Source organism: Cygnus atratus, chromosome 8 (genome assembly GCF_013377495.2).
Source record: "Cygnus atratus isolate AKBS03 ecotype Queensland, Australia chromosome 8, CAtr_DNAZoo_HiC_assembly, whole genome shotgun sequence".
In the NCBI taxonomy this organism is placed as follows: Eukaryota; Metazoa; Chordata; class Aves; order Anseriformes; family Anatidae; genus Cygnus; species Cygnus atratus.
In genome coordinates, this window is record NC_066369.1 from 20,715,233 (window position 1) to 20,729,511 (window position 14,279).

Below are 14,279 nucleotides of genomic sequence, written 5' to 3' on the forward strand. Positions count from 1 at the left end.
GTGTTTATCCAGTGTTCAAAAAGAATCTATTGAAAAATACAGTCCAGTAAAACTGTTTCATCTGTTCAACTGTTTTCATTATCAAAGCTTGATAATATTAGAAGGAAGACGTCTTTCAAGTTATTTTCCTTTGGAAGTTCTGTATTTATTACTTTCACCATAATAATATTGCATATTTTTCATTAGTATTACTTTGCTATTTTAAATCTTTTTAAGTACTATGTTCCGTAGTAAAGCCATTCTCCTACTTACAGAAATGGAAAACAAACAAACAAACAACAAATGAATAAAATCAGTAATTAATTTGTAAACTATTGTTTCATCCAGGTTCCATATTTGAAGACAGAAATTTTGTCAGCTCAGATACCAAGCTGTAGTAGAATTGTTTGTTGGTTACAAAAACCACAAGCAATATAAAAATGGGAGATATTAAGGGACTTTTTCAAAAATTTTTAATGTATTATATTGACAGTCAAAATGAAGAAAGTAATAAATCTGCATTTTTTAGTGTGATAATACAGTGGAGCTATCACTGATGATTCCTTAAGTATCTGTCTTGTTGACATATTTCATTGCAAGAGTTCTTTTTCATTTTTCTTATGGAATCTTATTAAGTATAGCCAAATATATTTTTCTTTATCTTATTTCTACAGTAGGAAATCACCAGGCAGTATGTGCAAATCTGATAAAAACGAGAAAAGAAAAACAGGACCAGGATCAAGAATACACAAGAAGGGATCCACTATGATACATACAGGTAATATAATCAAGGTTAATACTAACCAAAATTAAGCTATTTAATTACTATTTTTCATACAGAGAAAAAAACACCCTTCGTGGTCAAAAAATGTCAGATAAACCCTAGTAGGCACAAATTCTTGTCTTAGGAGCTTATGGGGTTACATTTATGATTGCTAACCTTCCTCAGTTTGTTGGCACCATGCTGGACAGGAGGAACTGACAGATGGCTCTAAGAGGGCAATTTCTAAAGGGTTTAGATTAGAGGATTAGGACCTGAGCAACCTGCTGAAGGAGGGAAGAATCTGGAGGGGAACCAACAGTTGCTCCAATGTGAATACCAACTGCAGTTACAGCAGCTTTTTAAACAGTTGTTTTAATTACAAATCATTTTTGGATACACACTTGGTGTCCTTTCTAATTACTCAGCAAGAGGTACAAGAAACACGGTGGTAAAGGTCAAGCTAAAGAGACTCCAAGCATGAAAAAAACTGTGATTAGCATGAAAACAAAACAGAACGAAGCAGACAGCTTAGAGCTCAATTTCTAGACAAAAAAAAAAAAAAAAAAAAAAAAAAAACCTGTACAGGCGTGGAAGCGAACACCAAGTCTGTATTGAGAGCTGCCTATAGGGAATAGAGATGGAAAAATGAAGGCAAAGCTTTTTGAACTATCTTACTGGGGAAAAAAAAAAAAAAAAGAAAGAAAGAAGTGATGCCACCTCCAGGAATAATGCCTGCAGCACTGGGACACTCATGAGTGGCTGATGAATACTAAAGCCCATGAAAGACCGAGACTGCAAAGAAATAAAAGCCAGAAGTAGAAGAAGGAATAAATCCATTACAAAATAACTCAAGCAGGCTAAGGGAATCTAGCAGGCAAAACAGAGAGATCTAAAAAATGGAACTGTATACTTTATAATGTGGTATATAAATCAGGGGGAATAATGGCCATTCTTTTGGAATACTCCATTGTGCTTGTGAAACTGAGTTTGCTCTAACTCAGCACTGTCTCCACCCTGGGAGGGAAAGGCAGCCATATGACCTGAACACTTAAGATAAAAGAGTAACGCCTGCAGTGTGACTGCAGTTGATCTAAATACTGCTCACATGCTGTAGCAGACAGCATGTGACACACGAGTGAATTTGCAACTATGCTTTTACATCAAGAGTCAGTTAAACCTTACTGTATGTTGCAGAACCAACTACATACAGCCATGACAAATAGCAACAATATTGAATAGACAAGTGTGCTTAAACTATTCTATCAGTGAAACCTAGTATTTTAAATGTCTCATCCCCTGCAAGTGATCTTTGAAATAAGGATAATTTACTACAGTTCTTAATTGCTCAGCACAAGGAGATTTCTGTTTGTAGAGTCTGTAGGTGAAAACCTATGTTTACATCATTCCAATAATATGTGACAAAAATTTGGGGTTTTTCCATTTCCTTATTTGTTTGTTATGTAGAAAATCACATGTAATGAAATTTAAAGAATGTTATTAAAACTACAGATTCAAGTATTCCAAAGAATGCCATGACTAAGGTTGCCTGTGATACAAATTTTAGAAGGTTCAGGAATTTTAAAGTGAATATGACATTTTAAAGTTTTATTCACAGAAAATATGTTAATTACTTCTCATGTCAAGAAAGGTTCTTGGTAAGTTGAAGTTATCTTTTGGTAACATTTGACTTTTCATTCAGTATAAACATCTGAAGGACTTATGCCTGGTTCAAAGGTGCATCATCAAGATATAGATGATGACATTAATTCCGTGGGAAAAACTGTTGACCAAAGTGCAATGCCAAAGGATGAATACTTGTAATAAAGTCAAAGAGCAAAGAATTTGGCTTAAAAGAAACAAATTCAGTTAAAGAGTTGAGATTTTATGTATTTGTCATTTGGTGCCTGACCAACTCCACGTGGCAGCTGAAGGGTAATGAGGAACTATCTGAGTCAAAGAACATGAAATCAGCTCATCAGTTATAAAACTGGATGAGTACATGCTCTGAAAGACAGCTGCCTGTCATTTGGGATTACTGACACATCTTGAACACATCTGAGAATGATCACAGACCTAAGCAGAAACATTTGAAAGGGGAAGGAGAAATCTCATGTTTGTCCCCATTTTAAATTCATTTAATTTTCTGGAGCAAGAAGATTCATGATGTGGCATACAAGCAGGGACAGAGGGACAAACACCCATGACACTTCTCAGTAGGTTCGTAAGAGGTTCACACAGGAGACATGTTCATGCAAAACATGAGCTGGTGGCAACTGTCTTTGAAAGGGAAAAAGTTCCTTAGCTTTATGCACAGAAAGAAAATGTGATCTAATCACAGGTGATTATGTTTATAACAAGGAAAGCAGTAATTTCAAAGAGAAAATGTGATGTTACTGACATTATAACATCAATATATGGAAAAAGTATGGCTTTCTCTTCACTGAGAAAGTCATTACTGATGACAAATACACGGAGCAGGAAAGAGCTTCCTGGTTCAGGGCAGGTACCTTAGCTAATGAAAGGCATCAGGCAACTAACTGAACAGAGGTGTTGACGGGGTGTTAGTGGAAATGAAGGAATCATACCAAGTGGTTCAATAGATTGAAATAAAAGCCTGATGATTTATGGGCGCTGAGGGATGAACTGCATGTGGCAAAGGCTGTATCCCGACAAAAGATCTACTTTCTGATCTCCCTCCCTACATCGCTCACCCCTTTTCCTCCCTGCCCTGCAGCCATCTGGGCCTAAGGCCACCTTGCCAACCCCACATTCTGTCCTCACAGTGCCTCCCACAAAGGCCAGAGATTTGAGAACATTTCTGGTATGAGGCTGAGAGGCACTGCTGGTGCTGCACCCCTAGGAGCCTCCCCAGCTTAACATGGGACATGAGGCCATCATGTTTTCTACCACCAGCTCAGCCTGTCCATGGGATGGCCAAGGTCTGGCTAGGGCCACGCCGCACTCCATCACAGGGCTCTAACAAACAGCAGTGGTGAGACCTACTACTACTACCGTCCCAGCTCTATTATAAAAAACGACATAAAAAGACTAAACGCTCGGCACAGCTCTGAGCAAAGGGACAACTCGTGCTTTTTTCAGTTCCTAAAAGCTACGCCGCCAGCACAGACCGACCCGTGTGGAGCCCCGGTCTGAAGCAGCCCGAAGCGCCTCTCCCCGCCCCGTGCATGCGCAGCGGCCGCTTCCCGGAGCCGGGCGGGGTAAGATGGCGGCCGCGCTGAGTGCCGCGGCCCTGCTCTTGGGCTGCTGCGGCGCGGCGCTCGCCAGCGGCGTCCAGGTACGGGGGCTGCAGGGGGAGAGCGGCTGGTGAGGAGAGATAGAGAGGAAGGGTGAGCGGGCGGCGCTGCGGCCTCCCCGCCGCTACCATGCTGCTGCTGCTGCTTCCCCCCCTATCTCCGCCCCGCCGCAGGCAGAACCCGCCCCGCTGGAGCCGCCCGGGCCGCTGGTGGCGCTCGAGGAAAGACAGGGAGGGCTGAGGGCAAAGGGGCTGAGCTGAGCGCCCCGCCGCGGAATTAGGGTTTTATAAAGTAATGCAGCACATCCCAGAAGCGCCAGCTGCTCGTCAGGCACGTGCAACTTGTTCAGAGTGTGTGAAGTTAAAGAAAACCCTCCCTTTAAATATATCTGCTTCTGAAACATCTCGCTTTGGTAGCGCAACACAGCTCTCGGTAGTCGGTGATCTGTTTGGCCTCTTTAGCCACTTGCTGACTGAGTTGTGTGAGGGAAAATGGAGGTGAAAAGGGAGTGGGGAGTTGTGGGCTTCCACAGGTGGCTGGGTGCCACGGCCTCACCTGGCCGTGATTGCTGTGCGCGGCTCTGGCAGGTGTTTCCATTTCATAAACCGAAGGAGCTAATGCTTTTTTTTCTAAGTGTGAATTAATTCCATATTTCAGTAATTATACTCTTTTTGTATAGCACACACGCTGCATCTGGGGTGTTTGCACTTGGATTCTGCTTTATTAAAAAAAAACAAACACGGTTGTACTTGAAAATAATTACCTGTAGGGCAAGATGTAACCAATAGAAACACCTTTAGTCTTTGGAAACTGCAGATTTTTAGCTATTTGAAGTATAGTACCCTTGCGTATGTTTTAACACACTTTTCTATGACTGTGTGTTTTGTGTAAGACATCAGGCTGGTACTCCTCAGAGAAGTAAAGCAGTCAAATTAAGCGTCAGGAGTCTGAATTTCTATCTTGTGCCAGACTCTTTCTGTGACTGCTGGAAAGTCTTAGCCCATCTGCAAATCATGTTGGGATCTATATAGAAATGGTTGGCATTGTTCTAGCTCCTTATTTTGAAACGTGGATTTAAAATGGGTTATAATTCTAGATTAGCTTCTCTGCTGCTGAAAAGACAGGAGGAATAATGAAAATAGAAATCTATCCAAGCCCCTTTTCTCATTAAGGAAGAAATTGTAGGTCAGTAAATCATTGTACTTTTTTCTTGGAGTGTACTCTGGAATAGAGATGTGTGGGCTTTTTAACTAACTTGAAAGTGACTAATGGATCTTTCTCATTTAGCAAGTTTCAGGGAAAGATTTGTTAGAGCTAACTTAGATAAAATATGCAACATAGAATAAGAAAAATTTGTATTCTTGAATGTTTTGTGAGGTTTATTCATTGTTAGGTGTGGTAAATGCAAACGTGCATTGAACATGGTTTGTTTTGTTGAAAAACAAATATGATCAGTTATTGCTTTCTACTGAAAAGCATCTAATATTTTCTCTATCTATAAGGATCAAGCAGAACAGTTCTTTAGAAGTGGACATACAAATAACTGGGCAGTTTTGGTAAGTGCGGTCCAGGCTGTATTCTTCAAATAATGTTTACACATTTTTACATGTTTTTTGTAATGTGCCATAATTGCAACAGTTGCTCAAGAATTCTGTTCATCTGAAAGAAATAGAAGGAGAAGGGCTTGGAAATGAATAGATTTGAAGTTAGCCCTGCAAATTTATTAACTATATTAAAATTATCTTTTCATTGTAATTTCATGTCAAGCACTCAGAACGTATAGATACGTGGTAGGTTTCATAAAGCAAAGTTATAACAGCATTAAATCAGTTAATTTATCATGGTGCATATTGAACAGAAGTGTAATTATTATATCAGAAAAGTATGTGTCTTTGACCAGGAAGGTATCATTTATTTCTGATTTATGTATTCTTACTCAATCTGTTAACTTGTGATAACAAGTGTAGAATAAAATAAGTTCAGGCAACATAATGTTTAGATCAACTGTTCTTATCTTAATTTTTTTTCATTGCTACGAATCCTTTATTAGCTTTGAATCATGCTACACAATTGGTTCTTAATCACAATTCGGGTCTTAATGACTAATTTGTCTCAGAACACTATCATGATTACTCAGTAGCAGATGTTTGTTTTCCAGATACTAAAATGCAGCAATATAAAATGAAAGTGAATAGTAATGAATCAAATTAGAACAAATAATTTCTATAGTCTATAGTGTACAAACTGGAAACCATTAAAACATCAAATACTACTTTAATACCTTTAACAAATAGGTGCTGTTAGTACACTTAAAAACACAAAGAAAGTGGAAAATTCTGTCCAAGGAACTGTAATTTCCATTTTCAACAGATTCTCTGCTGCTTTTTTTTTTTTTTTTTTGGTAGTTCATGATTCAGCTTTATAACAATTGTAACTAATTTTTTAAAGCAATAAAGTAGAGAGGGTTTAACTGCTATCAAATACTTCAGGCCTCAAATTGTACTGCAAACCCACCGTGTCAGTAGTTTGAATTAATATGCTGTGAATAGCTGAATTTAAAATGTAGGCATGTTTTATGTTGTGTTGTAAGGGAGGTAATGAAGGGAAGGGGCAAATGATAATTTCTTGAAAAGTCACAGCTATATTTGCCAGGGTTAGCTTTCAGGCCTGTAAATCTTGCTGAAAGGCAAATGTGCTCACAGACTTTTTGAAATTCCAAGCTGGAGGGACTTGAGGATCCTTTCAGGCAGAATTTTGATTTATAAGCTACTAAGCTATTTTGATTTATAAACTACTAATTTTGATTTTTAAGTTACTATTCATTTCTTTGTATAAAAGACTAGAGAAAAAGATGTTATATAGTTTGCTCTGTGTGACTTGGCTTAAAAGATGTTTCTATTCAAATCAGAGATGAAGAATTAAAAGTGTCTTAAATGCTATGCTTGTTTCTTCTTTGTTTTTGTGGCTTTAAAATCATGTCTCAATGCTTTTTCCTTTATCTGTCTGAAAGACTGGTAAAACTGAAGGAAATTTATCTGCAAAGGAGTTGCTGTCCTTGGTGCAGAACAAATTGAAAGTACTGAACTTCATTTAAACACAATGACAGCGATGAGGCTATTAAGAACTACAGCAGATTGCCTCTGAAGATTTTGGAATCTCATTGGTTTCAAGTTTTGGAGGACAGATTAAATAATATCTGACCTACGGAATAGTTTCAGTACAGGAATGGCTCACACCAACTCTTTGCCCTGTTAGAAGAGTAGAATCTGAACTCCTTTGAGATGTTTTGAGAATCTGTATTCAGATTTTGGCTAGAGTTTACTTAGCTTTGCTTTATTGTATTTGACTCCTTAAATGCAAAGCACTCTGTGTTTTCTCATGTGTGGCTTCTGCATGAATTTGCTTATGCTTAATGCAAGAATGCTCCCAGAATGGGTTTGCTATTGAGATGAAAACTCTTCCTTCGATTTTTCTTTCATCGGATATGGAGAAAGTAAATGAAAAATTTAGCTTACCCACTTACTGTTGCTTGATTATTCCCTAAAGTGCCACTTTCTATGCTCGGTTGGTTTTATGACAATTTTCTCATGAGCCAGTATGTTAAGAACATTTTTTTAACACTTATTTTCAGCGTTTATTGCTCTGGTACAACAGAGGTTTATATAGCTTATATCATGACTTTCTTGGTGATGCTATGTTCTTTCTGATTTGTAACTTTCTTGGAATACCTGTAATCAGTGTCTTCTGATGTATATTCCAGGCCAATTTGTATATTTTATACTACTTAACGTATTGTGTTTTTTTTTTCCTTTAAAAGGTGTGCACATCTCGATTCTGGTTTAATTACCGTCATGTGGCAAACACTCTTTCAGTATACAGAAGTGTGAAGAGACTGGGCATTCCTGATAGGTGAGGGTACCTTGGTGAATACAGTTCCATATAAATGTGCTATTAAAGTTCTTCTGTTGTCTGAAGCAGTATAAAAATACATTTCTCTTTCCAATTCAACTGGATAAAAGTAAAAAGTAAAGATGTGATCACAGCAGTGTTTTGAAAAGTGCAGCAATAGTGTTCAAAAGGAAAAAGCAATAAGTTATATAAGAAAACTTCCAGTTGGAATGTGTCAATTAGATTTAAAAGGGGGGGACAAAAAAGAAGCTATCTGGCCGCTAAACTGTACCACTTACTAAATTGGTGAAAGCATAACGTGAAAACTGGTAAATGCATTCAGTGATGACAATACTACTCTGAAACCTTGCTTTTGCTATACTTTAATTTCCTTTCTGTGTGAAGATGTTAGCAACCCTAAGGACTAAAAATAGCAAGGCTTCTGTATCTCTTACTACTGAGAATCTCTGTACTTCAGGCCTTGAACAAAGCAGCTCCTATATATTGATAGCAGCCTTGAAAAATCAGTTTTGCATGATATTTTTGAGGAAACCAGAGGCTTTGTCCATGCAAACTGCTTCTGTAGCTGTAGCACAGAGATTAAAAGAATATTCCTTCTTTAACAACAAGATTAAGAAGATGAATGAACTGTTCTAAAGTACCTTTTTAATTGTGTACCGACTGGAAGTTTTAGGTGGTATTGACACGGTTCCATCCAGCTGTATTGGAATGCAGTTTACTAGTACCATATCAATGAAAAGAATTTATAAGCACCAAAATCCATTGGGTAATAGGCTTTATGTATCCATGGGCTCCTATGGAAATACTTGTGATCCTATTTTTTAATGTTAATTTAGAGCACTGGTAGTTTCTCCAGCATATCTGCCGAAGATGTATGGCCCGCTTCATCATTGCAAGATGCATATTTTAATGAGGATTATGTTTGTATGTCATTTATTTGTCGAGGATTAAACTGGTAGCATCTGGAGTCCCAACTCAGCTTACACTCAACTGTGAATGCAATGACAACATCATCCCTATTCCTGTCTTTATTTTTAAAAATAAGAGAGTGACTTTTCTGTTTCTGAAAGATGGGATGTTGAAACCTAATTTGTGGAGGAGTTTTGGGGCTATAAATCCAAGGAAACATACTGCCTAAGCATTGTATGGCATTTTTTTGCACATCTCATTCAGAAATATCTGTCTTCTCTCCTGCTATCCAGGAGAGAAGAAGCATAGACACCATAGGTGCTACCATAGAAATTCTTTTGCTAGTTCTACCCTTACCTGAAAGCTTTTTTTTTTTTTTTTTTTTTTTTTAAATCTACATCATTCACCATTAAGGTGAAAATAGGTGGTGGTTTTAGTAATACTACAAAAACTACAGCGTAGAAGGAGATTTCTGAGTTTCAGGGGCCTGGTCTGTTTGTTATCCGTACCCAAAGATCCAGAAATGAATCTCAAAAAGCTAGCTATCCTTTAGACTAAGGTGAAGAATAAGACATTAGAGAAGACCTAAAGAGATAGGTATCCCATTCTCTCCTATTTCCATTATTTTCAGCATGGATTTGAGTGGGTTTCTCCTATTCCCTTCCTCTACCTGGTTTGCTTTCTTTGCAGCAAAATTTCATTCAAAATACCTTTTTTTTTTTAGTCTTAATGATATCCTAAAAACAAACATTTATCATGATTCTTGGGTGGGCTTCTTTGAAAGGAATTGTTCATAGCCTTGTTTTGAATGGAGCTGTGTCTGGTGGTTTAAATTATTTGTCATCTGACAACAGAACACATTTGGAAAATGGTTTGTGGTTTTCTGACTGCAAGTTGCTCTGATTTGTTGACATGTGGGCACAATGCTACAATTTGTAAGAACGAGTTATGCTAGAATATAACAAAGCCAAAATGAATCGAGAGAATCTTTTTGATTGCTGGAATCATTACACAGCTTAAGTTTTACAACATGGGAATAGCAGTAATATAATACATGATTACATTAGTTTAACAGCTAAGCTTTGAGTTAGCCCTGACGTTATTATGCTGAATGTGTGGACAATGTGCTTTTCAGAATGCCATATGGTGTTCAAACTCTGTTTGTGCTTACCTGTCTTCACTACAACCATGCAGAGCTTTTACTGAGTGATGTGTGATTATTATTATTTTTTTTAATAGACACATTCCTTGCAAATAGAGTGCCAAATCATGGGTCTAGTGATGGCTTAGTTTTCATCTCGTCTGTGTGTAATGCAAAAAATGGGTCTAGACCTAAATATTTCGGTAGACCTGTAGGGTATATATTTGACACTTGCTTCCAACTAATTCCTGTTTAATGAGTGATTTTTTTAAAAATAAAAATAGTTTTGTACTTGTGTGCAAGCATGGGGAAAAATGTTATTTCTCTTCTGTGGTTGTCTTCCTCTGACTTCTGTCATTACAGCATCATAATTATTCCAGCATTTTATTCCCAGTGAAATCATTTACTTTCATTACTTTTTAGGGTCTATGCTTGAATTATTTTGGATAGCAATTATCTGTCTTTTTTCGGTGTGTTCAGTGTGGAGCGTATCAGCACTTAATAAAGAATAACATCACTCATAAAGTACTCATGCAGACATATAGGTGACACATAGGTGAATGATGACAGGCACAAGAACAGTATTTAAATGGCAGGACACAGTTTAATTTATAACTGTATCTGAGAGTCTGAATTAGCAGCATTCTTTGTGGATTACTTAAAAGTTTACGTACAAAGATTACTTAAACTATATCAGAGTGTTTTCAAAGGAAAAGAATTACATCCCCTTGTTCCAGACATCTCTGGCACATTCTCCGTAGTGCTGCATCTCTCAGGTGTCAGCCCATGTGTTCTTTAGGAAAATTCCTGGTTAACACAGATAATCATGCAGTAGTACATCAGATGTAGTATGATGTAGATGTAGTCTGAGGAGTGTTCAGGAGCTCCTCAAATTTAATTAACAACACAATTTTCATAATGTTTTTAATTTGCCCAAAAGGGCAAAGCTGGGATTTCTTATAAAAATCTGGAGATTTTGCTAGTTTTGCCCACCTAGCTCCAGGCAAGTCTGTACTGTAAAGTTGCTAGCATTAACTACCTGCATATTCAGGTTTGGCCTGACTGAATCCTGTAAATATCAGCTAGCTGCATTACTATGTGTGGTATCATTATACTAGCGAGGATGTGTGTAAGGAAGTACAGTGTAACTAAGCAAAGTTTCACTTGCAATGTCAGGAGTCTTCCTAATGTTGTAAGCTACTGTTTTAGTCATGGGATGGTTTTATTGTAATTTCCTTTTGACTTGTGTGAAACAAGAACATCAAAAATGTTTTTCTTGTGTTTCCTACAGTCACATTGTCCTGATGCTGGCAGATGATATGGCGTGTAATCCCAGAAATCCCAAACCAGCTACTGTGTTTAGTCATAAAAACATGGAGCTAAATGTATATGGAGATGATGTGGAAGTAGATTACAGAAGCTATGAGGTAACTGTGCTTTAAATTACTGGGTCTCGATTTTTGTTGTTTTAAAGCTTTATAAAGCTTCTGAAAAATCTGAAGGCTGGGCTTTTACTGTCACCAACTCTCCTCCCTCATTGGGTTTTGTATTTGAAATTCATTGTACCAGAAACATGATTTGTATTGGTTAAAGAACAGAATCTCCACAGTATAAAAAAGATATGATACTTGAATGTGTCCAGAGGAGAGCAACAAAGCAGGTAAAAGGGCTGGAAGGCATGTCCTGTAAGGAGAAGCTGGGGACACTTGGGTTGGCTAGTCTAGAGAAAAGAAGGCTGAGAGGTGACCTTGTTGCTCTCTGCAGCTTGCTGAGGAGGGGAAGCGAAGAGGGAGGTGCTGGTCTCTGCTCCTGGTAACCGATGAAAAGCTGCACCAGGGGACGTTCAGACTGAACACTAGGAAAAATTTCTATGCTGTGGGGGTAGTCAAAGACTGGAACAGGCTTCCAGGCAAGGTGTTTGATGCCCCAAGCCATCAGCCAGTGTTCAAGAGCCATTTGGATAGTGCCGTCATTAATACTCTCTAACTTCTGGTTAGCCCTGAAGTGGTTAAGCAGTTGGAATAAGTGATCTTTGTAGGCCATTTCCATCTGAACTATTCTAATTAAGAATATATGGAGCTCCTTGTGTGTATACAAGGAATATATGGATGTTACAGAATTTTCTCATTCGGAAATGGTAGATTGCTGGTTGATGTCTCATCTTGCAAGTACTTAACACCACTGTGAAACTTAGAGCATGCAAGTGAAATGTGTATTATGTTCTTTCCAGAGTATGATTTTGTTGCTAGCATTTGAGTTGTATACGTCTGCATGAAGAGCAAATGCTGTTTTATAGGAGGTTTTACAATCACTGTTGTGATGATGCTCAAAGACTTATGTAACTGAAATTGATCTTGTTTTTTCTTTCCTGAGTTGCAGAGGAAATTTAAACTTTTATTTTTCCATGGTAACACACACTAATGTTGCACTTTAAGTACATGAACAGCTTTGCCAGAATAAAGGTATACCGTGACAGGTTTTCAGATCAATGAAAAATGTACTTAGAAATTGCAATAGTGGTAGCCTTATTTGATATAATAAAGCAACAGGCTGATATTAGTGAGATGTAATAAAAGGTACTGTATAATTCTGAACCTTACTGCAGTAAAACCTTGAACAGAAAATGTCTGTTGATGCAGTTTATACCATGCAGTATTGCATCTTATTAGACACACTACATGTTCTATTGTTCTGTTATTTATTTAATGTAACCCAGCCTAGAACTATTGATCAGTCTTTTTCTTTAGAAAATTACTTTTTGCTTCTATTCATAGGTTACTGTGGAAAATTTTTTGCGTGTATTAACAGGAAGAATTCCACCAAGCACACCTCGATCCAAACGTCTTCTTTCTGATGACAGAAGCAATATTCTGATATATATGACAGGTAATTTAAGGTTTGTGTATATTGTTCATTGACTTTGTTGGATGGAGCTATATGAAATCTTGAAATCCCGTCAAGAGTCCAAACAAACAAAAGAATTAACAAATACATTTTTTTATCACGTTATACTAATTAAGAAAACCTGTAAGACAGTACTTATAACCTATAAGACAGTACAAAATATAGTATATATAAGAACCTATAAGACATAGGGATAGTATATATATAAATATATAAACCTATGTATATAAATTCATATAAAAAAAAATATAATAAGTACGTATAAAAATATATAAGATACTTAAATATATAACGAGACAGTACAGAATATAGTTTCCAGTCTAAAATGTTCTCACTGTCCTAGTATTTTCTTCTGCTGGAGTTCCATTGGAGAAAGAGAATTGTGTTTTGTGCTTTTTATTTTTTATTTATTTATTTTAAGAAAAAACATCAGAGCAAACAGACTGATTATCTTCCTTTTACCTACATACTTGCCTAACTTGTGTTTTTTCTGCCAGGCCATGGTGGAAATGGTTTCCTAAAATTTCAAGATTCAGAAGAAATCACAAATGTAGAACTTGCTGATGCTTTTGAACAGATGTGGCAGAAAAGAAGGTAATTTTTTATTCAGCGGTTACATACTCTATTTCATGAAGATGCCTGAAGTCTTACTGGTAGGCCTTGCTTACCTTTCATCACTGATGCTATCTGTCATCCATAGAATTGCCTGAAAGTTTGCATTCAGGAAGAAGAGTTCTAAATTTTGTTTTTAGCATCCTACAGTTACAGATGGTCATATGAATTGCTTTGTCTGAACTCACATCTTATAATCAATCAGTGTGAAGTCTTCTGTTCCTCAGGTTCCTAGAAGCTATCCTGGTAACGAAAAAGCAAAGCTTTTATATTTCAGTCTAAAGGGATATGAGTAAGAAAAGGCTGTTCTATTTCTTTCAGGTACAACGAATTGTTATTTATTATTGATACTTGTCAAGGAGCATCCATGTATGAACGATTTTATTCACCTAATATAATGGCCTTGGCTAGCAGCCAAGTAGGAGAAGATTCTTTATCAGTAAGTATGCTTTTTTGTGATCCTGAAGAATTTTCAGAATACCTGAGTGAATTAAAAGCACAGGTCCTATTGATTTTTTTTTAACTAAAGATTTCTCTTCCAATTGCTGAATGTATAATGTGTTTAGTTACAATGTACAGTTTTGACAAAGCTCTTAAGTGTGTTTTCGTATTTATTTTGTGGGTTTGCACAAAGAACCAGGCTGCCAGACCAGAGGGAATGTCATGAAGCTGCGACAGGGGAAGTTCAGACTGAATATTAGGAAAAGGTTCTTCATTCAGAGGCCAGTCAGGCTCTGGAATGGGATCCCTAGGGAAGTGGTCACGGCGCCGAGCCTGCCGGAGTTCAAGAAACTCTTGGTCAGCATTC

The 14,279-nt window shown here is 37.3% G+C and overlaps 1 protein-coding gene across 2 annotated transcripts in view; it reads left to right on the top strand.

The window, feature by feature from the left end:
• The first annotated feature begins 3,928 nt into the window (after positions 1-3,928).
• The window catches only part of PIGK (phosphatidylinositol glycan anchor biosynthesis class K), a 72,644-nt gene continuing 62,293 nt past the window's right edge, over positions 3,929-14,279 (top strand). Inside the window, exons 1-7 of one of the 2 annotated variants that reach the window (XM_035538216.2) lie at positions 3,929-4,037; positions 5,499-5,552; positions 7,814-7,905; positions 11,247-11,382; positions 12,730-12,841; positions 13,357-13,453; positions 13,793-13,910. In XM_035538216.2, the coding sequence (XP_035394109.1) occupies positions 3,966-4,037; positions 5,499-5,552; positions 7,814-7,905; positions 11,247-11,382; positions 12,730-12,841; positions 13,357-13,453; positions 13,793-13,910 (681 nt within the window). In that variant the 5' untranslated portion in view covers positions 3,929-3,965. The remainder of the gene's footprint in view (positions 4,038-5,498; positions 5,553-7,813; positions 7,906-11,246; positions 11,383-12,729; positions 12,842-13,356; positions 13,454-13,792; positions 13,911-14,279) is intronic. The other variant, XM_050712421.1, reaches the window with a different exon arrangement.